A 27,897-nucleotide genomic window follows, 5' to 3' on the forward strand; every position below is an offset into this window, starting at 1 on the left:
ATAAAGTAGAGATATTTTGAGAATAAAGTAGAAATATTTTGAGAATAAAGTTGAAATATTTTGAGAAAAGTTGAAATATTTTGAGAATAAAGTAGAAATATTTTGAGAATAAAGTTGAAATATTTTGAGAATAAAGTAGAAATATTTTGAGAATAAAGTAGAAATATTTTGAGAATAAAGTAGAAATATTTTGAGAATAAAGTAGAAATATTTTGAGAATAAAGTAGAAATATTTTGAGAATAAAGTAGAAATATTTTGAGAATAAAGTAGAGATATTTTGAGAATAAAGTAGAGATATTTTGAGAATAAAGTTGAAATATTTTGAGAATAAAGTAGAAATATTTTGAGAATAAAGTAGAAATATTTTGAGAATAAAGTAGAAATATTTTGAGAATAAAGTAGAAATATTTTGAGAATAAAGTAGAAATATTTTGAGAATAAAGTTGAAATATTTTGAGAATAAAGTAGAGATATTTTGAGAATAAAGTAGAAATATTTTGAGAATAAAGTTGAAATATTTTGAGAAAAGTTGAAATATTTTGAGAATAAAGTAGAAATATTTTGAGAATAAAGTAGAAATATTTTGAGAAAAGTAGAAATATTTTGAGAATAAAGTAGAAATATTTTGAGAATAAAGTAGAAATATTTTGAGAATAAAGTAGAAATATTTTGAGAATAAAGTAGAAATATTTTGAGAATAAAGTTGAAATATTTTGAGAATAAAGTAGAAATATTTTGAGAATAAAGTAGAAATATTTGGAGAATAAAGTTGAAATATTTTCAGAATGAAGTTGAAATATTTTGAGAATAAAGTAGAAATATTTTGAGAATAAAGTTGAAATATTTTGAGAATAAAGTAGAAATATTTTGAGAATAAAGTAGAAATATTTTGAGAATAAAGTAGAAATATTTTGAGAATAAAGTAGAAATATTTTGAGAATAAAGTAGAAATATTTTGAGAATAAAGTAGAAATATTTTGAGAATAAAGTAGAAATATTTTGAGAATAAAGTAGAAATATTTTGAGAATAAAGTAGAAATATTTTCAGAATGAAGTTGAGATATTTTGAGAGTAAAGTTGAAATATTTTGAGAATAAAGTAGAAATATTTTGAGAATAAAGTAGAAATATTTTGAGAATAAAGTAGAAATATTTTGAGAATAAAGTTGAAATATTTTGAGAATAAAGTAGAAATATTTTGAGAATAAAGTAGAGATATTTTGAGAATAAAGTAGAGATATTTTGAGAATAAAGTAGAAATATTTTGAGAATAAAGTTGAGATATTTTGAGAATAAAGTTGAAATATTTTGAGAATAAAGTTGAAATATTTTGAGAATAAAGTAGAAATATTTTGAGAATAAAGTAGAAATATTTTGAGAATAAAGTTGAAATATTTTGAGAATAAAGTTGAAATATTTTGAGAATAAAGTAGAAATATTTTGAGAATAAAGTAGAAATATTTTGAGAATAAAGTTGAAATATTTTGAGAATAAAGTAGAAATATTTTGAGAATAAAGTAGAGATATTTTGAGAATAAAGTTGAGATATTTTGAGAATAAAGTAGAAATATTTTGAGAATAAAGTTGAGATATTTTGAGAATAAAGTTGAAATATTTTGAGAATAAAGTAGAAATATTTTGAGAATAAAGTTGAAATATTTTGAGAATAAAGTAGAAATATTTTGAGAATAAAGTTGAGAATAAAGTTGATTATAAAGGATCTGATTTTCCCCCTATGGTTTTCCAAAGAGACAGTGCTTCAGAAAAGCATCCAGGATTGACTTTGTCTTTGTCTGACCTTCGTTTTCATCTTTGATGGGGAAGCAGAGGATGTTGCGCGTCCTGAATCCCGTGCTGTCGTCCACACCGCGGTAAAACAGAGGATGCGAATACGCATCCTTGATGTTGAGGATTTTCCCAGTGGTGGCGACGTGACCAGCGATGCCCTGATCCGCCGGGATACGAAACTCCTTCTGCTCAGACCAGACAGAGACACAGAGCTCAACACATTTATTAACAGTGTTGGGTTTAACACATTACAAGTAACAAGTTCCGTAACAATATTACTTTTTCCAAGTAACTAGTAAAGTAACGCATTACTTTTTAATTGACAAGAAAATATCTGAGTTATTTTTTCAAATCAGTAACGCCAGTTACTTTCCCCTCATTTATTGAATAAAAGCTCTCCTGTCCTCATGTTGAGAGAAATTGTGAGTAAGATGTTACTTTAGTTCTAGAATAAATGTGAACATGCATTAATTCATCTCACTCACTAAACAAACAGATACAATGTTCTTCAAAATGAATAAAAACACTGAAATTCAACGCAAACCTGCAATAATTAAATATGTTCAATAATACAAATATCCTTTATGTATTAAATCCCATTTTATTAACCTTCGATGATCCAATTCATCCATATTAATATTAAAAATTAATCTAACATTTGTTTTCCCTTTTTTATTGCTGAACAGTTTACATTTGTTCTTCTTGGTCTACTGTACAGTTTTTGATGTAAAAAAGGCTTTTACATTTGACAAAAATAGAACTTTTTATATTAAAAACAAACAAGCAAGCCCTGCCCAGATTTAAAAAGTAACGCAAAAGTAACGTAACGCATTACTTTCCATAAAAAGTACCTAAGTAACGTAATTAGTTACTTTTTTAGGGAGGAACTCAATATTGGAATGCATTACTTTTAAAAGTAACTTTTCCCAACACTGGTTATTTAGCTCTCAACATTGTAAACGATTAGTTGTTAATTGGTTAATGGGTGAATTACTGCGAATTTAAATTTGAAATCAAAAATATTACTACTATATTTTTTTTATCCTAGTTCTGGCAACTAAAAACAGCATTTCATACCGTAAATCTCACTAATATTTTTTACAGTAATAAATGGGGCCCGTTTTTGAAAACTAAATCAAATTGTGCTAAACTACGGTGACCGGGAGGGGACACCTTCGGTTCACTTATGTTTGTCGTGGCCACGACATATAAACTCGTGGGAACATGATATTATGTCGTGGCCACAAGATGCGATGATGAGGAAACGAGATCCATTTCTCGTGGCCACGACTTCTTATGTTGAGGAAACAACATGCATTTCTTGTGGGCACGAGTTTTAATGCATAAACAAACCTGCGTGACCATAGTAACCCTGGATTAGCCTATCAGAGATAGGTTTATTAATATTTTATTTTTAATTAAGAAATTATTATATTAATTGTTACAGAAATTAATACAATATTAAATTATTATATTAACAATGGGCGATGCTGTAGGCTATATGCCAATGCTGTCTGTGTGCGATGTAGACAGTATATTCAAAAGTTTATCATGAATAAATATTACATTCTTGTCCATTAACTGATCCTCCTCTTTCCGTAATATTTTTATTATTCGTTTATATTCGTTATTTTCCCCTTCATTTCGATCTCCTTAACGTTCTGAATGTAGGTTCTACGACTGGGATTTTATCAGTTCAAAGGTTGAATTTAACATATATTGTATTTTATTTAGTCTAATTAATAGACAAATATAGTGTTTCAGTGAAGAGTGAATTATTCACGTAGTTTCATTTGGAAATCATTTATCGTCACACCGTAAAATAGGCCTATTTTATTTTATTTTTATTTTTAATAATTTCTATTATTATTAATTATTATAATTAGCCTATTATTGTAGGCCTATATATTTTTTATTTTCGTTTATATTCGTTTTCCCCCTTCATTTTCATCTCTTTACTTAACGTATATGGAAATGACATGACTGATTTTGACTGGAATGTAGTTTAAAGGTTGAATTGAACATTTTTATTTTGTTTCGTCTAAGATACTAGACTACTATACTGTTCGCTGACGAATGAATCATTCACGTAGTGAAACGAATTTAAATGAAAATAAAAATATATACAATAATAATAATAATAATAATTATAATAATGATGACGATAATAATAATACAAATACGGAAAAAAGACGATCAGTTAATAGAATGAATGTCATGTAGGCCTATTTTACGGTGTGACGAATGATTTCCAGATGAAACTACGTGAATAATTCACTCTCACTGAAACACTATATTTGTCTATTAATTAGACTAAATAAAATATATTTGTCTATTAATTAGACTAAATAAAATATATTTGTCTATTAATTAGACTAAATAAAATATATTTGTCTATTAATTAGACTAAATAAAATACAATATATGTTCAATTCAGCATTTGAACTGCATTCCAGTAAAGATCCCAGGTATAGAACCTACATTCAGATCGTTAAGTAAAGAGATCGAAATGAAGGGGAAAATAACGAATATAAACTAATAATAGCCTAAATATTACGGAAAGAGGAGATAATAAGACTGTGGGATGCATATGTCATCGCGCACAGACAGCATCAGTATTCGCATATACAGCATCGCCCATTGTTAATATAATAATTTAATATTGTATTAATTTCTGTAACAATTAATATAATAATTTCTTAATTAAAAATAAAATATTAATAAACCTATCTCTGATAGGCTAATCCTGGGTTACTATGGTCACGCAGGTTTGTTTATGCATTAAAACTCGTGCCCACGAGAAATGCATGTTGTTTCCTCAACATAATAAGTCGTGGCCACGAGAAATGGATCTCGTTCCCTCATCATCGCATCTTGTGGCCACGACATAAGGATGTCGTTACCTCGACAAAATGATCTCGTGGCCACGACATAATATCACGTTCCCACGAGTTAATATGACGTTCCCACGAATTAATATCTCGTGGCCACGACATAATATCATGTTCCCACGAGTTTATATGTCGTGGCCACGACAAACATAAGTGAACCGAAGGTGTCCCCTCCCGGTCACCGTACTAAACTGACCTAAATAATAACACTTTTGTCTTTTTGTTTCATAATTGGTGTTTCTTTTTTTTTTATTAGTTTTTGCGCTTTATGTTTATATTTAGGCACTTTTGTAAAAAAAAAAAAAAAAAAAAAAACACTTTGATATACACTCAAAAGTTTAGGATCAGTACCATTTTTTAACATTTATTGGATACAGAAAAAAACATAATATCCTAAAATATTACTGCAATTTAAAATATTTTTTTTATTTGAATATACTTTAAAATATAATTTACTTCTGTGATGCAAAATGTAATTTTCAGCATTTTAACATTGAAAATAAATCAGCATATTAGAAACTAAAGACTGGAGTAATGATTTACTGAAAATTCAGCTTTGCACCACAGGAATAAATTATACTTTGAAGTATATTAAAATAGAAAACCACTATTTTAAATTGCAATAATATTTCACAATATTAAATTTTTTTCTTTTTTAACAACAACAAAAAATAAACGCTGCCTTGATATATTTTGATTTTATATATATATATATATATATAATACAGAGATTTATTTTTATTATTTTTTTAGAAATATGTAGATTGTCATATATTTTAGAATTCATTAATATAATAATTTTCTTAGTTTTGTGGATTTTGCTGTGATTTCTGTATAAAAATAATTTATAATTATTTCAATTTTTTGTTAGTTTCCCCCCCCCTTATTTTTAACTATCATTGTTTTAATCTTTTGCTTTTTAATAACTTTAATGAAAAAAAAAATCTTTAAATAAACAGTGTATAAAATAAAATCTATATTTTTTAAATGTAGGCTACTTTATTTATATATTGATTTTAGAAACAGTGCTGTTACTATTTTTTAAAGAAGAATTTGCTTTTTGGGTTACTAAACTAAGCTGAATCAACATCAAACTAAACTAAGCTGAATAATGACACTTCAGCTCTATTGTCTTCAGTAGAGCTGGTTTACAGATGAATCCGCTTTATAATGGTTGAATTTTACCATTTTGAAATGATCTGTAACGTAAAACGTGACAAATTTGTACCTCTTCATCGCTCACGACTCCTCCATCGAACACTTTGGCCACGAGCTCATGACTGACCCGATCCAACAGGAACACAGAACAACTGAGAGAAAGACAGAGAACGTGCTAAAATAACTCTCAACATCAGAATAAATCCATAATATCTGTTTCAGCTCCGCATTAGACTTGCAAATATTTCGAGCCTGTTGACAGTGTGTGTGTGTGTTTGATTAAATGTTACAATATTTGATTTGGAGTTAATTGATATTTATGAGGCTGCGGCTCTTGTCATGCTAACAGTCTGGAATTGTTTTGGACGAAACCCAAAACTATCAAACCCATAATGAAGCTTGTGTTTGTGTCTCACATCTCAGCGTTGCTCAGGTTTCTGGCCTCTACGATGATCTCCTGCAGTAATACAGACACGTCATCTGAACAAGAGACAGACAGAGAATATGACGTTAAACAGAGTCAAAATATTCATTTCTAATTAAAGCACTGAAGGTGAAGCTGCTTCATCACATTTTTATTCTCATTCACATCCAAATACACCTGTTAACCTTCTTTAAGTGTTTGATATTTTGTAACATGCTTGGAATCTGTTTGTGTCTAAAATGATTGCTGCAGCCTTTATTGGTAACACTTTACAATGCACTATTTAGTATTCAAACATGGATTAATAAAAACAACTCTTCGTTGTTAGTTCATGTCAACACATGGTTATTTTAGTTAAACATAGTTTAATAGTTTTCTACACTAACCTCAGTTAAACCATGGTATGTGTAGTAAAGGTTATACAAAAAAAATGGTTACTACACTTTGACTATAGTAAAAACTCGGTTAATTTCCCTAAGGGATTTGTTTTTCGGTATACTTTTTTGTTCTTTTTTCTTTGTTTTGTTTTTAGCTTAGCTCACTAGTTTTATGACATTAACTAAAATAAGCAAAACAAATATATACACTACCGTTCAAAAGTTTGGGGTCAGTAAGACTTGTAATAGTCTTTAAAGAAGTCTCTTCTGCTCATCAAGGCTGCTTTTATTTGATGAAAAATGCAGAAAAAAAACAGTAATACTGCAAAATGTTTTGACGATATAAAATAATGTTTTTTATTTTAACATACTTTAAAATATAATTTATTCCTGTGATGAAAAGCTGAGTTTTTATCAGTTGTTACTGCAGTCTTAAGTGTCACATGATCCTTCAGAAATCATTCTAATAAACTGATTTATTATTAGAATGATCAATGTTGGATAATATCAACAGTTGTGCTGCCAAATATTTTTTGGAACCTGTGATTTTTTTTTCAGGATTCTTTTATGAGTGTTTATTCTTTTAATAAACTTTTAATTATTAACTTAATACATCCTTGGTGAATAAAAGTATTAATTTCTTAAAAAAAAAAAAAAAAAAAAAATGTACTGACCCTAAACTTTTGTTCGGTAGTGCATGTTTTTGGACTTTTGTGAATTTAGCATGAAACGATATTTGCCTACTGAAAAAATTAAACCCGTATTTCTTAGACAGATTGTCTTAATAATTAAAGCACTTTAATTAGGTTAATTAGGTTACCTCTTCAGGAATATTGCTATTTTCAAGGTTTTTTTTTCCAGGCACTAAATTTCTTGAACCTTTTTGTAAAGTGTTACCACTTTATCAAGCATTAAATTACTAATAACTAGTGATTAAAGACTATACAAAGATGCATCAACTAAAATAAACTATTGATAACGGACTACTAAATACTAATTAACCAGCAACATACAGCATGATATCAGTAAAGAGAAACACTGTTTCAGATGTGGAGAAAGTTGTCATATAGTGAAGATAGATTATAAAAAGAAACATGTTTATCTTTGTAATAGCGTCAGTGATGAATCATTCATCAATCAGATCAGGAGCATGAATTACGGCGGTAAACAGAGTCGGTCAGTGTTGATTCATGCTGACGTTCAGATGCGCTCATGACTCACCGAGGTGCGTGAAGAGGTTTTTAGCCACTTGCAGCAGAGCCTGAAGAACAATACGACAAATAAGAGTCAGAAAACAACCTTGTGTGTGTGTGTTGAAGGATCAGGGCACTATGTGCTATTCCTGGTGCACTGTGGGATTTTACAGCACTCTGGAAAACTGTGAGACTCACAGAGCTGTCCATATAGTGTCCATCATCCTTTTCCCCATTACTATTTGGTCAAATCATATTTCAGTTTGTGTATATTTATTAATTTATACAACAGTTCTTTCTGGTCCTCGAATCTGATTGGCTGATAGGAGTGCGATATCAGAGTGACATCAGAACTTTGACAGTTTGTAATCATATTACTCCGTTTGCAGTACTTCTTAAAGCGAGTGTCATGACGGACGTCCAAATCCAGTATCATTTTAGTAATATTGCGGTTTTTGTGTGTTTTCTTAGTATTTTGACTTTATTTTCGACTTTATTCTCGTAGTATTTTGACTTTATTTTCTTAATATTTTGACTTTATTCTTGTAGTATTTCGATTATATTCTTGAAGTATTTCAACTTTATTCTCGTAGTATTTCGACTTTATTCTCTGAATATTTCGACTTTATTCTCTGAATATTTCGACTTTATTCTCGTAGTATTTCGACTTTATTCTCGTAGTATTTCGACTTTATTCTCGTAGTATTTCGACTTTATTCTCGGAATATTTCGACTTTATTCTCGTAGTATTTCGACTTTATTCTCGTAGTATTTCGACTTTATTCTCGTAGTATTTCGACTTTATTCTCGGAATATTTCGACTTTATTCTCGGAATATTTCGACTTTATTCTCGTAGTATTTCGGCTTTATTCTCGTAGTATTTCGACTTTATTCTCTGAATATTTCGACTTTATTCTCTGAATATTTCGACTTTATTCTCGTAGTATTTCGACTTTATTCTCGTAGTATTTCGACTTTATTCTCGTAGTATTTCGACTTTATTCTCGGAATATTTCGACTTTATTCTCGTAGTATTTCGACTTTATTCTCGTAGTATTTCGACTTTATTCTCGTAGTATTTCGACTTTATTCTCGGAATATTTCGACTTTATTCTCGGAATATTTCGACTTTATTCTCGTAGTATTTCGACTTTATTCTCGTAGTATTTCGACTTTATTCTCGGAATATTTCGACTTTATTCTCGTAGTATTTCGACTTTATTCTCGTAGTATTTCGACTTTATTCTCGTAGTATTTCGACTTTATTCTCGGAATATTTCGACTTTATTCTCGGAATATTTCGACTTTATTCTCGTAGTATTTCGGCTTTATTCTCGTAGTATTTCGACTTTATTCTCGGAATATTTCGACTTTATTCTCGTAGTATTTCGACTTTATTCTCGTAGTATTTCGACTTTATTCTCGTAGTATTTCGACTTCATTCTCGTAGTATTTCGACTTTATTCTCATAGTATTTCGACTTTATTCTCGTAGTATTTCGACTTCATTCTCGTAGTATTTCGACTTCATTCTCGTAGTATTTCGACTTTATTCTCATAGTATTTCGACTTTATTCTCGTAGTATTTTGACTTTATTTTCTTAATATTTTGACTTTATTCTTGTAGTATTTCGATTATATTCTTGAAGTATTTCAACTTTATTCTCGTAGTATTTCGACTTTATTCTCTGAATATTTCGACTTTATTCTCTGAATATTTCGACTTTATTCTCGTAGTATTTCGACTTTATTCTCGTAGTATTTCGACTTTATTCTCGTAGTATTTCGACTTTATTCTCGGAATATTTCGACTTTATTCTCGTAGTATTTCGACTTTATTCTCGTAGTATTTCGACTTTATTCTCGTAGTATTTCGACTTCATTCTCGTAGTATTTCGACTTCATTCTCGTAGTATTTCGACTTTATTCTCGTAGTATTTCGACTTCATTCTCGTAGTATTTCGACTTCATTCTCGTAGTATTTCGACTTTATTCTCATAGTATTTCGACTTTATTCTCGTAGTATTTCGACTTCATTCTCGTAGTATTTCGACTTTATTCTCGTAGTATTTCGACTTCATTCTCGTAGTATTTCGACTTTATTCTCATAGTATTTCGACTTTATTCTCGGAATATTTCGACTTTATTCTCGTAGTATTTCGACTTTATTCTCGGAATATTTCGACTTTATTCTCATAGTATTTCGACTTTATTCTCGGAATATTTCGACTTTATTCTCGTAGTATTTCGACTTCATTCTCGTAGTATTTCGACTTTATTCTCGTAGTATTTCGACTTTATTCTCGTAGTATTTCGACTTCATTCTCGTAGTATTTCGACTTCATTCTCGTAGTATTTCGACTTCATTCTCGTAGTATTTCGACTTTATTCTCATAGTATTTCGACTTTATTCTCGTAGTATTTCGACTTCATTCTCGTAGTATTTCGACTTTATTCTCGTAGTATTTCGACTTCATTCTCGTAGTATTTCGACTTTATTCTCGTAGTATTTCGACTTTATTCTCGTAGTATTTCGACTTTATTCTCATAGTATTTCGACTTTATTCTCATAGTATTTCGACTTCATTCTCGTAGTATTTCGACTTCATTCTCGTAGTATTTCGACTTCATTCTCGTAGTATTTCGACTTTATTCTCGTAGTATTTCGACTTTATTCTCATAGTATTTCGACTTTATTCTCGTAGTATTTCGACTTCATTCTCGTAGTATTTCGACTTTATTCTCGTAGTATTTCGACTTCATTCTCGTAGTATTTCGACTTTATTCTCATAGTATTTCGACTTTATTCTCGGAATATTTCGACTTTATTCTCTTAGTATTTCGACTTTATTCTCGGAATATTTCGACTTTATTCTCATAGTATTTCGACTTTATTCTCGGAATATTTCGACTTTATTCTCGGAGTATTTCGACTTTATTCTCGGAGTATTTCGACTTCATTCTCGTAGTATTTCGACTTCATTCTCGTAGTATTTCGACTTTATTCTCGGAATATTTCGACTTTATTCTCGTAGTATTTCGACTTTATTCTCGTAGTATTTCGACTTTATTCTCGTAGTATTTCGACTTTATTCTCGTAGTATTTCGACTTTATTCTCATAGTATTTCGACTTTATTCTCATAGTATTTCGACTTTATTCTCGTAGTATTTCAACTTTATTCTCGTAGTATTTCAACTTTATTCTCGGAATATTTCGACTTTATTCTCAGAATATTTCAACTTTATTCTCGTAGTATTTCGACTTTATTCTCGTAGTGTTTCGACTTTATTCTCGGAATGTTTCGACTTTATTCTCGGAATGCTTCGACTATATTCGCGGAATGTTTCGACTTTATTCTCGGAATGTTTCGACTTTATTCTTGGAATGTTTCGACTTTATTCTCGGAATGCTTCGACTATATTCGCGGAATGTTTCGACTTTATTCTCGGAATGTTTCGACTTTATTCTCGGAATGTTTCGACTTTATTCTCGGAATGTTTCGACTTTATTCTCGGAATGTTTCGACTTTATTCTCAGAATATTTCGACTTTATTCTCAGAATATTTCGACTTTATTCTCAGAATATTTCGACTTTATTCTCAGAATATTTCGACTTTATTCTCGGAATGTTTCGACTTTATTCTCGGAATGTTTCGACTTTATTCTCGGAATATATTCTCATAGTATTTCGACTTTATTCTCATAGTATTTCGACTTTATTCTCACAAATTTCGACTTTATTCTCGTAGTATTTCGACTTTATTCTCGTAGTATTTCGACTTTATTCTCGTAGTATTTCGACTTTATTCTCGTAGTATTTCGACTTTATTCTCGGAATATTTCGACTTTATTCTCAGAATATTTCGACTTTATTCTCGGAATGTTTCGACTTTATTCTCGGAATGTTTCGACTTTATTCTCGGAATGTTTCGACTTTATTCTCGGAATGTTTCGACTTTATTCTCAGAATGTTTCGACTTTATTCTCGTAGTATTTTGACTTTATTTTCGACTTTATTCTCGTAGTATTTTGACTTTATTTTCTTAATATTTTGACTTTATTCTTGTAGTATTTCGATTATATTCTTGAAGTATTTCAACATTATTCTCGTAGTATTTCGACTTTATTCTCTGAATATTTCGACTTTATTCTCGGAATATTTCGACTTTATTCTCGTAGTATTTCGACTTTATTCTCGTAGTATTTCGACTTTATTCTCGTAGTATTTCGACTTTATTCTCGGGAATATTTCGACTTCATTCTCGTAGTATTTCGACTTTATTCTCGTAGTATTTCGACTTTATTCTCGTAGTATTTCGACTTTATTCTCGTAGTATTTCGACTTCATTCTCGTAGTATTTTGACTTTATTCTCATAGTATTTCGACTTTATTCTCGTAGTATTTTGACTTCATTCTCGTAGTATTTCGACTTCATTCTCGTAGTATTTCGACTTTATTCTCATAGTATTTCGACTTTATTCTCGTAGTATTTCGACTTCATTCTCGGAATATTTCGACTTTATTCTCGTAGTATTTCGACTTCATTCTCGTAGTATTTCGACTTTATTCTCATAGTATTTCGACTTCATTCTCGTAGTATTTCGACTTTATTCTCATAGTATTTCGACTTCATTCTCGTAGTATTTCGACTTTATTCTCATAGTATTTCGACTTCATTCTCGTAGTATTTCGACTTTATTCTCATAGTATTTCGACTTTATTCTCGGAATATTTCGACTTTATTCTCGTAGTATTTCGACTTTATTCTCGTAGTATTTCGACTTCATTCTCGTAGTATTTCGACTTTATTCTCATAGTATTTCGACTTCATTCTCGTAGTATTTCGACTTCATTCTCGTAGTATTTCGACTTTATTCTCATAGTATTTCGACTTTATTCTCGGAATATTTCGACTTTATTCTCGTAGTATTTCGACTTTATTCTCGTAGTATTTCGACTTTATTCTCGTAGTATTTCGACTTTATTCTCGTAGTATTTCGACTTTATTCTCGTAGTATTTCGACTTTATTCTCGGAATATTTCGACTTTATTCTCAGAATATTTCGACTTTATTCTCGGAATATTTCGACTTTATTCTCGTAGTGTTTCGACTTTATTCTCGTAGTGTTTCGACTTTATTCTCGGAATGTTTCGACTTTATTCTCGGAATGTTTCGACTTTATTCTCGGAATGTTTCGACTTTATTCTCGGAATGTTTCGACTTTATTCTCGGAATGTTTCGACTTTATTCTCGGAATGTTTCGACTTTATTCTCGGAATGTTTCGACTTTATTCTCGTAGTATTTCGACTTTATTCTCTGAATATTTCGACTTTATTCTCGGAATGTTTCGACTTTATTCTCGGAATGTTTCGACTTTATTCTCGGAATGTTTCGACTTTATTCTCGGAATGTTTCGACTTTATTCTCGGAATATTTCGACTTTATTCTCGGAATGTTTCGACTTTATTCTCGGAATGTTTCGACTTTATTCTCGGAATGTTTCGACTTTATTCTCGGAATATTTCAACTTTATTCTCGGAATATATTCTCATAGTATTTCGACTTTATTCTCATAGTATTTCGACTTTATTCTCTGAATATTTCAACTTTATTCTCTGAATATTTCGACTTTATTCTCGTAGTATTTCGACTTTATTCTCTGAATATTTCGACTTTATTCTCTGAATGTTTCGACTTTATTCTCTGAATATTTCGACTTTATTCTCTGAATGTTTCGACTTTATTCTCGGAATGTTTCGACTTTATTCTCGGAATATTTCAACTTTATTCTCGGAATATATTCTTATAGTATTTCGACTTTATTCTCATAGTATTTCGACTTTATTCTCACAAATTTTGACTTTATTCTCGTAGTATTTTGATTTATTCTCATAGTATTTCGACTTTATTCTCACAAATTTTGAATTTATTCTCGTAGTATTTCGACTTTATTCTCACAAATTTTGAATTTATTCTCGTAGTATTTCGACTTTATCCTCGTAGTATTACGACTTTATTCTCATAATATTTTGACTTTATTCTCATAGTATTTGCACACTTTTGCTGTCGAACTGTTGTATAAACACAATATCACACTCGTAGACTTGAGATATGGCTGTATATTGGCATGCTGTGATTACCTACAGTCGACCTATGTCTACTCGTGTGATATTGCTCATACATACTTTTGTTTATTTTCAATCACTTATGTAAACTCTCTTTTAAAAACATTTCCTGAAATGAAATCACACAGGCCTTTAAGATTATGAAACTACTATTTTAAACAATGTTGGTAACCAACGATTTGACGGTAGCCATTGACTTACTTAGTATTTTTTCCATACTATAACCTCTTTGGTTGCCAACATTCTTTAAAACATAATTTTTGTGCTCAAAAGGAGAAAGAAACTCAAAGTGGTTCAGAACAAAATGATGAGTAAATGATGATGATATTTAGGATATTAATGTTATAAAAAAGATATCGCTTTCCTCAGCGGACATTCAAACTAATGTTTCATCATTATAAAAAATTAATGCTGTATCAAATGCAGGTAATCGCGATCGCTCAGATCATCCCTCTCTCATAAAACTATACATAATACAGTAAGCTTTTAATACAGTAATACAAAAAGTTTCTCTTGTTCTCACCTGACACTCAAACTTGAGTTTCTGCTCTTTCTGGAAGGCCAGTGTGCTGGTGAGAACCGTCGACGTGTAACAGAAACAGTGCTGGATCACATGTTCATCTGCCTCCATGTACCTGAAAACACACCAGAAACAAACAACACATTAACGCACAACTAAACGTGACCCTGGATCACAAAAGCAGTCATTAGGGTCAATTTTTAAAAATGAGATTTATATATAATTTTAATTTTAATTTCAATCCTAACAATTTGAAGAGAGACACTAAACAATAATCAATGAACAAATAATCTATATTTCTTTCACACACACACTTGTCAAGATCACTAACTTGAGCCGGTGGAGAATCTGGCTAACTACAGAAAACCATTCATCTAACATCTGTGACACACGAAAACACAATTTAATAAAATAAAGAATTACGATAATTGAATACAGCAGCTACACACACAAACCGCAGCATTTTATGTGAAATATGAAAAGAACGAGAGAATGAAATGAGACAAACAGATGAAGAGATGAAACGGAGAAGCTCAACATCGAATATCAATGGTCAGATCAGGCCATGAAGAATTTCATTTCCTTTATCTTTATATGAGACGCTGCGCTTCAGTCCAGACGTCTGAGACACACGACACATGAAGAGCTGCTCAAAACAGCAAGATCTGATCTGATTGGTGCTTTAATCTCGATCTTCATTATGCCATCAGTGTCAGACTCATCTGGCAGTCAGTCAGACGCTTTACTTTTATACACACTGACTTTATAGTATTCCGACTTTATTCTCATCGTATTTCGACTTTATTCTCGTCGTATCGTGACTTTACACTGGTAGTATTCCAACTTTATACTGGTAGTATTCCGACTTTATTCTCATCGTATTTCGACTTTATTCTCATCGTATTCTGACATTATACTGGTAGTATTCCGACTTTATACTGGTAGTATTCCGACTTTATTCTCATCGTATTTCGACTTTATTCTCATAGTATTCCGACTTTATTCTCATCGTATTTCGACTTTATTCTCGTCGTATCGTGACTTTACACTGGTAGTATTCCAACTTTATACTGGTAGTATTCCGACTTTATTCTCATCGTATTTCGACTTTATTCTCATCGTATTCCGACATTATACTGGTAGTATTCCGACTTTATACTGGTAGTATTCCGACTTTATTCTCATCGTATTTCGACTTTATTCTCATAGTATTCTGACTTTATTCTCATCGTATTTCGACTTTATTCTCGTCGTATCGTGACTTTATACTGGTAGTATTCTGACCTTATACTGGTAGTATTCCGACTTTATTCTCATCGTATTCCGACTTTATACTGGTAGTATTCCGACTTTATTCTCGTAGTATACCAACTTTATTCTCGTAGGATTCCGACTTTATTCTCATCGTATTTCGACTTTATTCTCGTCCTATTCCAACTTTATACTGGTAGTATTCTGACCTTATACTGGTAGTATTCCGACTTTATACTGGTAGTATTCTGACCTTATACTGGTAGTATTCCGACTTTATTCTCATCGTATTCCGACTTTATACTGGTAGTATTCTGACCTTATACTGGTAGTATTCCGACTTTATTCTCATCGTATTCCGACTTTATACTGGTAGTATTCCGACTTTATTCTCGTAGTATACCAACTTTATTCTCGTAGGATTCCGACTTTATTCTCATCGCATTTCGACTTTATTCTCGTCCTATTCCAACTTTATACTGGTAGTATTCTGACCTTATACTGGTAGTGTTCCAACTTTATACTGGTAGTATTCCAACTTTATTCTCGTAGGATTCCGACTTTATTCTCGTCATATTTCGACTTTATTCTTGTCGTATCGTGACTTTACACTGGTAGTATTCCAACTTTATTCTTGTCGTATTTCGACTTCATTCTCGTTGTATTATGAGTCTATTCTCGTAGTATTACGACTTTATTCTTGTCGTATCGTGACTTTATACTGGTAGTATTCCGACTTTATTCTCATAGTATTTCGACTTTATTCTCATAGTATTCCGACTTTATTCTCATAGTATTTCGACTTTATTCTCATAGTATTCCGACTTTATTCTCGTAGTATACCAACTTTATTCTCGTAGGATTCCGACTTTATTCTCATCGCATTTCGTCTTTATTCTCGTCCTATTCCGACTTTATACTGGTAGTATTCTGACCTTATACTGGTAGTGTTCCAACTTTATACTGGTAGGATTCCGACTTTATTCTCGTCATATTTCGGCTTTATTCTTGTCGTATCGTGACTTTACACTGGTAGTATTCCAACTTTATTCTTGTCGTATTTCGACTTCATTCTCGTTGTATTATGAGTCTATTCTCGTAGTATTACGACTTTATTCTCATCATATTTCAAATTTATTCTCGTCATATTTCGACTTTATTCTTGTCGTATCGTGACTTTATACTGGTAGTATTCCAACTTTATTCTTGTCGTATGTCGACTTCATTCTCGTTGTATTATGAGTCTATTCTTGTCGTATGTCGACTTCATTCTCGTTGTATTATGAGTCTATTCTCGTAGTATTTCGACTTTATTCTCATCATATTTCAAATTTATTCTCGTCATATTTCGACTTTATTCTTGTCGTATCGTGACTTTATACTGGTAGTATTCCAACTTTATTCTTGTCGTATTTCGACTTTATTCTTGTCGTATCGTGACTTTATACTGGTAGTATTCCAACTTTATTCTTGTCGTATTTCGACTTCATTCTCGTTGTATTATGAGTCTATTCTCGTAGTATTTCGACTTTATTCTCATCATATTTCGACTTTATTCTCGTCATATTTCAACTTTATTCTCGTCGTATCGTGACTTTATACTGGTAGTATTCCGACTTTATTCTTGTCGTATTTCGACTTCATTCTTGTCGTATTATGAGTCTATTCTCGTAGTATTACGACTTTATTCTCATCGTATTTCGACTCTATTCTCGTAGTATTCCGACTTTATACTTGTCGTATTTCGACTCTATTCTCGTAGTATTTCGACTTTATTCTCGTAGTATTTCGACTTTATTCTCATCATATTTCGACTTTATTCTCGTCATATTTCGACTTTATTCTCGTCGTATCGTGACTTTATACTGGTAGTATTCCGACTTTATTCTTGTCGTATTTCGACTTCATTCTTGTCGTATTATGAGTCTATTCTCGTAGTATTACGACTTTATTCTCATCGTATTTCGACTCTATTCTCGTAGTATTCCGACTTTATACTTGTCGTATTTCGACTCTATTCTCGTAGTATTTCGACTTTATTCTCGTAGTATTCCGACTTTATACTTGTCGTATTTCGACTCTATTCTCGTAGTATTTCGACTTTATTCTCGTAGTATTCCGACTTTATACTGGTAGTATTCCGACTTTATTCTCGTAGGATTCCGACTTTATACTGGTAGTATTCCGACTTTATTCTCGCCGTATTCAGACTTTATTCTCGTAGTATTTTGACTTTTTTCTTGTAGTATTCCGACTTTATTCTCATAGTATTTCGACTTTATTCTCGTAGTATTCCGACTTTATACTGGTAGTATTCCGACTTTATTCTCATAGTATTTCAACATCACATCACACACCTCTGTCCGCCCAGTTTGTTGAAGGTACACGCCAGTGCCACCACCTGTCCAGTGGCTTGACTATTAACAGGAACGCAGAGCATCGAGTTTGGCTCGAACCCCAACATACTGCTCAATAACCCACGCTCCTCCTGTGGAGAAACAGAGACATTTATTCAATCCGTCATATATGAAAATCGACGTATGTGTGTGTGTTTGATGAGTCTGATCATGAATAAATTGAAGGATAGTGACAGTTTCTGTTCCAGCTGAACTCATTTAACACAGATGATCTGTTTGTCTGTCTGTGGTGATAATTAGCTGGTTCTAGAGAGCTGTCAGCTGGGAATGAATGAAAAAGCTCCATTATTATAAGCAGCTGTGTGTGTGTGTGTGTGTGTGTGTGTGTGTGTGTGTGTGTGTGTACTGACCTGGCTGACGTCCTGTAGTGTAATGGATTTCTTTGTCTCCACCACCTGCCCGAAGCGACCGAACATAAGCTGTATAGAGAAAAGGAGACGATTATATACTGCTGAGAAACAATATTTCACACAGACACTTATGCATTTGGCAGATGCTTTTATCCAAAGCGACTTACACTGCATTAAATCTGATTCAAACCCCCACAAGCTTAGAGTTGCTGTTTGAGTTTCAGAAACACACACAAGTAACAACCGAAAAGAAAAACTTACTGGAAAACTGATTTCCTCTTCCAAAACTTTATCTCCGACAACCTGCAGAGAAAATACACTTCAAGTGTCAAATGTCAAAAAGTTGTCAGCAGCCATTTTACCTGTGCAACTGAAAAACTTTTAAGTTTATGCTCAGCAAGGCTGAATTTATTTTATAAAAAGATACTGTAAAAATACTGATATAAATAGAATGTTCCCTATTGGTTAGAGGAAAGTTCTGGGAACGTTCCTAGAACGTTGTGGCAACGTTCCCGGAACGTTCTATTTAGGTTAGGGGAACATTCTGGGAACGTTCCCGCAACGTTCTAAGAACGTTCCCAGTACGTTCTTGGGAACGTGCTGGGAACCAAAAACTAACGTTCCCAGAATGTTCTGGGAACCAGAAATTGTTAGCTGGGAATTTGCGAAATCACAAACTTCTGATCATCAAATGATTTGCGATCCACACTCGTCCCGATTATAATAATGATTGCCATACCATTTCAGATCAGGACTCAAATTGTGGATTGCGAATCTTTTTAAGCATCAACAAGACTGCTAATAATCAGAAATGTTTCTTGAGCAGCAAATCAGAATGATTTCTGAAGGATCATGTGACTGATTGCAGTAATGATGCTGAAAATTCAGTTTTGATCACAGAAATAAATTATTTTTTTAATATATATTCACATAGAAAAGAGTTTGTTTAAATTGTAAAAATATTTCACTATTTTTACAGTATTTTTGATCGAATAAATTCAGCAATGGTGAGGAAAAAAGACAATATGAGTGTCACCTGACAGAAGAGTTGGTGATTGTCTTCAGACACCAGCAGTAAACATCCGCACTGCGACTGAGTTTCTGTCTGCAACTGAAACAGAAAATCACACACATTCATGGCATTTCTAGGCCTTATTATTTTAAAATATTTTCATATTCCCTATAAAAGGATGGCAAACTGTACTGCATTCTTCCCTCTGCTTTAATGCATTTGATTTTACGTCCATCTGGATGTTGTGGATCACAGAATGACTAAAAGACACATTAACGCCAGCAAACAAAACTAGTGCAGAAACCAGGAAGTAAACCGCAGGAAGATCCGACAGTGCGATATTAAATCAGACATTAATACAAACAAATGGAGAGAAAGAGAAGCGCAGACGGCTGTTCGGCCTCTTTACCTTCTGGAGTGATTTATTTGGAAAGGCGACAGACGACATTCATTTCTCAAACCAGCAATTCGTAAAATGTTTTCCCTTAATTCAGATTGAACGGCGTAATGTAATCATATCATTTCAGGGATTATTGCATTCTGGAGATGAAATTGTGTTCGGCAATAACGCAGAAAGGGGTTACGACTCAAACGTCTTTGTGTGTAAAGAAGGTTTTCATCATCAGTGTCACTAATGCAGGACACAACAAACTGAATTAAATAAATAAAATACAAAACAGGCATTTTAATAAAATAAAATAAAATAAAATAAAATAAAATAAAATAAAATAATAATATAAAATACACAGTGATTCAATAAATAAAATAAAAATATAGGTGATGAATGGCATTTATGGACAACAAAAATAAAATAAAATAAAATAAAAATACAGGCAGTTTAAAAAATAAAATAAATAAAATACAGGCAGTTTAAAACTAAAACTAATAAAATAAAATAAAATAAAATAAATGCAGGCAATTTAAAACTCAAAATAAAATATATAAAACTAATAAAATGCAGGGAGTTCAAAATAAAAAACAAAACAAAAACAGAATCAATTAAATTCAAATAAAATAATACAATAAAATAAAAATACAGGCAGTTTAAAACTACAACTAAAAAAAATAAAATAAAAATACAGGAAGGTTAAAAAATAAAATAAAGCAGGTGCAGGTGATGAATGCCATTTATGCACGACAAATAAAAAAAACTGTATAAATTAAAATAAAATAATATAAAATAAATACAGGCAGTTTAACACTCAAAATAAAATAAAATAAAATACAATAAAATTATAGGCAGTTAAAAAATAAAATAAATAAAAAATAAATCAGGTGCAGGTGATGAATGCCATTTATGCACAACAAAACAAAAACAGTATAAATTAAATTAAATTAAATTACAAGCAGTTTAAAACTCAAAATAAAAAAATAAAATACAATTAAAATACAAGCAGTTTAAAAAATAAAATAAAATAAAATAAATAAAATACAGGCAGTGTAAAACTAAAAAATAAAAATTAAATAAAAATATAAAATAAAAACAATAAAATAATAAGATAAAAAATAAAAGAGGGAAAAAAATACAAAATAATATAAATTATACAACAGTCAGTTTTAGGTAATAAAATACAATATAATAAAATAAAAATGCGTTTGGCAATAATACAAAAAAGGGTCATGACTCAAACATGTAAACATTTTAAATATCACAAATAAAAAATATATTGTTTTTGTTTCTTGAAGGTGTTTTAGATAAATATAAGAATACATCTAAAGTGTAATAATGCCACAAATAAAAAAAAAATATATATATAAATATTTATTATACATTCTTGACAAGGTTATATATTTATTTACCAATATTGATAAAGATGATTACTGATATATTAAGTATACAAATGGTTTTGATGATGTAGTTGAAATTGAAAACAGTTGTTTTGAACATATTTGATAATGTGATTCACAGATGCTTTAGAAAGACTGAAAACAAAGACGTAACCAGAGGAGGTGTGTGTGTTCTTTCCTCTCTACAACTGAATTGAAACAATCTGAATAAATACAGATAAGCTTATTATGCAAATGATTGTTCAGGCTCTGAGCTGTAGAACACAAATCACACTTTCATTTCCGTAACAGCGTGCAGCAATAAACACGATGACTGTAAGTTAACATAAATCAGCCGTCATTGCTGCATTCGGGTTTCTACCTTCTTGTGGATTTGATGATTCAACCATTTGAATGTTTCGTTTTTGTCTTGGTTATGCATTAACATTAAGGAAACATTTTGCAGACGTTATGGGAACATTAACTTCAGAGGAGCATTCAACAAAACCATTTCAGACAAAAACGAATCCTTGATGATTGGGTAAAAGCATCGTTTCAGGAGAATTGATCTGTTTTCTTCATTTACTGGAATGAGACTTCTGTGTTTATGTATGAGGAAATCAAATAAAATGTTATTTATGCATGACACAACAAAAAATAAATAAAACAAAACAAAATAAAAAATATTTGGCAACAAAACAGAATAAATAAAATAAAATAAAATATTGTTTGGCTTATTTTATTTTAAAAATAAATATTGCCTGGCAACAAAAACAGAATAAAATAAAATAAAATATTGTTTGTCTTATTTTAACTTTCTAAATAAATAAAATGAAATAAAAATAAAAACATTGGCAACAAAACAGAGTAAAATAAAATAAAATAAAATAAAATAAAATAAATAAAATAAATATTGTTTGGGTTATTTTATTTTAGAAATAAATAAAATTAAATAAATATTTTTGTCAACAAAAACAGAATAAAATAAAATAAAATATTGTTTGGCAACAAAACAGAGTAAAATAAAATAAAATAAAATAAATAAAATATTGTTTGGGTTATTTTATTTTAGAAATAAATAAAATAAAATAAACATTTTTTGTCAACAAAAACAGAATAAAATAAAATAAAATAAAATAATATACAGGCAGTTTAAAATAAAATAAAATATGTTTGGCAACAAAAACAGAACAAAACAGACTAAAACAGAAAATAAAATAAAATAAAATAAAATAAAATAAAATATTGTTTGGGTTATTTTATTTTACAAATAAATGAAATAAAATAAACATTTTTTTGTCAACAAAAACAGAATAAAATAAAATAAAATAAAATAAAATAATATACAGGCAGTTTAAAATAAAATAAAATATGTTTGGCAACAAAAACAGAACAAAACAGACTAAAACATAAAATAAAATAAAATAAAATAAAATAATAAAATAAAATAAAATAAAATAAAATAAAATAAAATAAAATAAAATAAAATAAAATAAAATAAAATAAAATAAATATGTTTGGCAACAAAAACGGAACAAAACAGACTAAAACAGAAAATAAAATAAAATAATTGTTTGGCAATAGTACAGAAAAAGGTGATGAATGTCATTTATACATGACAACAAAAACAGAAAAAAATAAAATTAGTTTTAAGAATAATTTGCTAATCTTGTTAATGGAACATTCCATTGTATCATTGTGTATCACTGTGGGAATGTTACTTTTGAAAGTTATTTGAATGTTCTACAAGCAGTTACATTTCATTTTAAAAATGTTACATTAAAGTCCAACTGAAATGTTTCAGAAAAAAAAAAAACATTCTGTTTTTTAGACATTAATATTCCAACATTTTAAGAATATTATTAAAGATGGATGAATGTTTCATTAACGTGACTGGAAGAACGTTTCTGCTGTCTGTGTAAGGAGGGTTAATAGATTTGGAATCAGAGCCATTGTGCGTAAAACAATTCATTGAGTTCTCCTTCAGCGCAAAGTCTAATGATCTGGAATACAAGTGTTTAGTGTGTTTGACTATGAGTGAGGTTAATTGCTTTGTGAGCTTGTTTCTTTGCGTAGCTGTAATTTAATAAGAGTCCAGAGGGACTGGAGATCAGTGACCTTCACGAGGAGCTGCAGGCGTCTCAATAACACTCTTATCACAATCTCAGCCGTAAATAAAAGCCAGCCGACCTTCCTCATTCATAAACACACAGGACTCTCACCGCAATAAACCAGAAACCGCAGCTTTGTTGTCTTCATTTGAGTTCTTTACTTACATAGTGGATGACTTTCAGCTGCAGGGAGGCGGCGTCCAGATCGTACAGCTCACCTGTCAATCACACATTAGCTACATTAGAAGACACATAAGAGCAAACACTTAAGATGGCTTCAGAAAACCAACTTACTGAAATCCCACTTCAACTTCGTTATAATTATTCTTCTGAGACTAAACTCCTCCTCGAGCTTTAACTCTACAAACTCCAAACTCAGGCCAGATCTTCAGACTGATCTGACTCCAGTTGCTGGATCTTTTCTAACTGATCCGACTGGGAAAATCCCATAGACTTACATTGATATAAAAGACTATTCAAACTCCAACTGTCCATTCAAACTAACTTACTAATCACATTAACAAAATGCTAGTAATATGCTAATAATGTTAACAGCATGCTAGTAATATGCTAATAATGCTAACAGCATGCTAGTAATATGCTAATAATGCTAACAACATGTTAGTAAGTAGGTAATCATGTTAACAAAATACTAGTAATATGCTAATCATGCTAACAACATGCTAGTAACATGGTAATCATGTTAACAAAATGCTAATAATATGCTAGTCATGCTAACAACATGCTAGTAATATGCTAATAATGCTAACAACATGTTAGTAATATGCTAATCATGCTAACAACATGTTAATATTATGCTAATAATGCTAGCAACACGGTAGTAATATGCTAATCATGATAACAAAATGCTAGTAATATGCTAATAATGCTAACAACATGCTAGTAATATGCTAATCATGATAACAAAATGCTAGTAATATGCTAATAATGCTAACAACACGCTAGTAATATGCTAATCGTGATAACAAAATGCTAGTAATATGCTAATAATGCTAACAACATGCTGGTAATATGCTAATCATGCTAACAACATGCTAATCATGCTAACAAAATGCTAGTAATATGTTAATAATGCTAACAACATGCTAGTAATATGGTAATCATGTTAACAAAATGCTAGTAATATGCTAATAATGCTAACAACAAGCTAGTAATATGTTAATAATGCTAAAAACATGGTAATCATGCTAAAAACATGTTAATCATGCTAACAACATGCTAGTAATATGTTAATCATGCTAATAACATGTTAATCATGCTAACAACATGCTAGTAATATGCTAATCATTCTAACAACATGCTAGTAATAAGTAAACAATGCTAACAGCATGCTAATCATGCTAACATCATGCTAATTAGGCTAACAACATGATAGTAATATGCTAATCATGCTAACAACATGCTAGTAATATGCCAATAATGCTAACAACATGCTAGTAATATGCTAATAATGCTAACAACATGCTGATCATGCTAACAACATGCTAGTAATATGCTAATCATGCTAACAACATGCTAATCATGTTAACAACATGCTAGTAATATGCTAATAATATGCTAATCATGTTAACAAAATGCTAGTAATATGCTAATCATGCTAACAACATGCTAGTAATATGTTAATAATGCTAACAACATGCTAGTAATATAATAATGTTAACAACATACTAATCATGCTAACAACATGCTAGAAGTTGCTAATCATTCTAACATGTTAATCATGCTCGTAATATGCTAATCATGCTGATAACATGGTAGTAAGTTGCTAAACATGCCAACAACATTCTAGTAACATGATAAACATGCTAGAAACATGCTAGTAACATAATAATGATATAGTCATGCTATAGAGCTACTTGCGAGTGACATGCCATTCATGCTAGAATCACGTTAGCAACATGCTTATGCTAGAATCATGCTGACAACATGCTAGTAACTTAATGCTAGCAACATGCTAGTAACTTGCTAGTTATGCTAACAACATGCTAGTAACTTGTTAATCATGTTACACAACATGCTAGTAATATGCTAATCATGCTAGAAACATGCTAACAATATGCCAATAACTTGGTAGTCATGCTAACAAAATGCTAGTGACATGTTAATCATGCTATCAAAATGCTAGTAACTTGCTAGTCATGCTAACAAAATGCTAGTAACTTGCTAGTCATGCTGACTAAATGCTAGCAACTTGCTTGTTAACATGCTAGTAACATGTTAATCATTATAGAATCATGTTAGCAACATGCTAGTAACATGCTAATCATGCTAGAATAATGCTAGCAAAATGTTAGTAACATGCTAATTATGCTTGCAACATGCTAATAATGCTAGTAACATTTTAATCTATCTGACACTGTATTGCCTTCAAAACATTTAAACTACTGTAAACTTCAATCTATTTCAGACTGGAAATCATCAAACTTTTAAAACTTTTTAAAACTTTCTGGTCAGGCTTTCTCAAGCCAACTTCAAAGTTTGTCTTGACAAACTTTTTTTTAAAATCTAGTTTCATTCTTTGATGTGCGTGTCTCTTACCACACAGCCGTAGGATCTTGCGGTCCAGCTCTCTGTAGTCCTCCGGCTGTGGGCTGGCTTTGGGCTCTGCTGGTGCATTGTGGGATGGAGTGTATGGCCGTTTGGAGCATCTCTGAATGTCTCTGACTCGCTTACAGGCCACGGTGAGCTGACGAGACACACACAATATAAACGGTGTTAGGTGCATTTTGACATTCACAGATCATGACAGTAGTAATGTTTATCCAGGAAGTGTATGTCTTTGTAAAATCACAGCCATGCTGATAAAGAGCAATGTCACATGGCTTGAGTGTGATATTGCGTTTATAGAGTTTGATGACACAAGTGTAAATAAGAAACAACCATTGAGAACTACTTCCTTCAAACCTCAGTTTGACAGTTTAACAGCCCAAGCCTCAGTTACTAAATCAAAAACGTCACTTTAGAAATAACAAAGGAACGTCGAGTTACTTCAATGAAAGCTTATTGTATTACTGTAATAAAAGCTCACTCATAATATGTAAAGTATTATGAGAGAGAGAGATGGATGGAGCTAGTGTATCTGATATAGCATTCATTCTTCAGCTCGATCTCATATTCACAATAAAACATTAGTTTGAATGGAAAGCGATATCTTTGTCGTATCCTTTCATCTGTTAAGGTTGATTTCTGATGACAGTGCTGCTCAGTGCATTTGCTGGCTGCATTTTACAAGCTGTTGTTGAAAGTAAAAATAACTTGACTGTTTACAAATCTGTTTCAAAATAAAAGTCTTTACTGCTGACTACTGTCGGCATCTAATGGTGGAATAACGTAACTAAATATAATATAATACTAAAAACTAAATATAAATATAATAAATAGACCGTTTCTCAAAATATTTATTGAACAGGTTTGAAATGACACATGACCCAAAAGTAATTTTTGGATCAATTATCCCTTTAACCCAAACTATTTATTTATTTTTTATTTTATTTTAGTATTATTACAATAGCATTTATTAAATCTTTCTATTATTTTAATTTTATATGTAATTTTAATAATAATGCATTTTTGTTGGTTTAATAGTCCGTTTGTCAGTTTTCATTGTTTATTTGTTGGACTTTGTTGAAATTTATTTACTTAATTGTTATTTTATTTTTTATTTTTAGATTTAGTAATTTTATTAAAACTAAAATCAAAAACATAAAAATGTTATTTGATATAAAAGTAAATATCAGCTGAAATGATTTGTGATATTTATTTTTTTTATTTTTAGATTTAGTCATTTTATTAAAACTAAAAACCAAAACCATAAAAAAAGTTATTTGTTATGAAAATAAATATCAGCTGAAATTATATATATACTGTACATACTGCATATATAATTTAAGAGTGTCAAAAACATAATTTAATGTTTTAATTTTGTGATAAAACCGCCATTGTTTGAGAGCTGAGCCTCTGTTTGTTAGAAATAACAAATGCACAACGCTCTTTGCGATTATTGGAACAAGCGTGCTACAAATAATGTAATCAGGGTTGCCAGGTTTTCACAAAACCCACTTCAAAACATGGACATAAAAACCAACCCACGGCAACAGTGTTAAAGTAGCACAATTCCGCTGGAAAATCACAGACTTGGCAACAATGAATGCAACGTTAAATGAAGGAAAAACACGGATCTGGCAACCCCAGCCATTTAAGCTATGGGGATTCATAGGATCAAATTTGGTTGGGTAATGCGTTATTATAGTATTTACTCACAAGAGACATATGAAGTCTAACAATTTTTTTTTTTGTCCTTTTAATTGACAAGATATAATCGGCTCTGATCATCATCTGTTTTTACATATATTTTTAAATAATTTATCAGCCCAATACCGATTATTGGCCAATGCATCGATGCATCCTTAATTCATATACTTCTATATATTTATTTAGTAATATATATATATATATATATATATATATATATATATATATATATATAT

The 27,897-nt window shown here is 30.7% G+C and overlaps 1 protein-coding gene across 4 annotated transcripts in view; it reads right to left on the minus strand.

Annotated features, from left to right (window-relative positions):
• The window catches only part of pde2a (phosphodiesterase 2A), a 255,223-nt gene that overhangs the window by 18,781 nt on the left and 208,545 nt on the right, over positions 1-27,897 (minus strand). For all 4 annotated transcript variants that reach the window (XM_073817601.1, XM_073817604.1, XM_073817602.1 and 1 more), the window contains 11 exons: positions 25,949-26,096; positions 23,555-23,607; positions 19,536-19,610; positions 18,761-18,802; positions 18,500-18,568; positions 18,090-18,220; positions 14,485-14,596; positions 7,860-7,899; positions 6,254-6,317; positions 5,908-5,989; positions 1,799-1,973 (listed from right to left, as the gene is read on the minus strand). In XM_073817601.1, the coding sequence (XP_073673702.1) occupies positions 1,799-1,973; positions 5,908-5,989; positions 6,254-6,317; positions 7,860-7,899; positions 14,485-14,596; positions 18,090-18,220; positions 18,500-18,568; positions 18,761-18,802; positions 19,536-19,610; positions 23,555-23,607; positions 25,949-26,096 (991 nt within the window). The remainder of the gene's footprint in view (positions 1-1,798; positions 1,974-5,907; positions 5,990-6,253; positions 6,318-7,859; positions 7,900-14,484; positions 14,597-18,089; positions 18,221-18,499; positions 18,569-18,760; positions 18,803-19,535; positions 19,611-23,554; positions 23,608-25,948; positions 26,097-27,897) is intronic.

This window comes from Garra rufa, chromosome 14 (assembly GCF_049309525.1).
Source record: "Garra rufa chromosome 14, GarRuf1.0, whole genome shotgun sequence".
NCBI classification, from domain to species: Eukaryota; Metazoa; Chordata; class Actinopteri; order Cypriniformes; family Cyprinidae; genus Garra; species Garra rufa.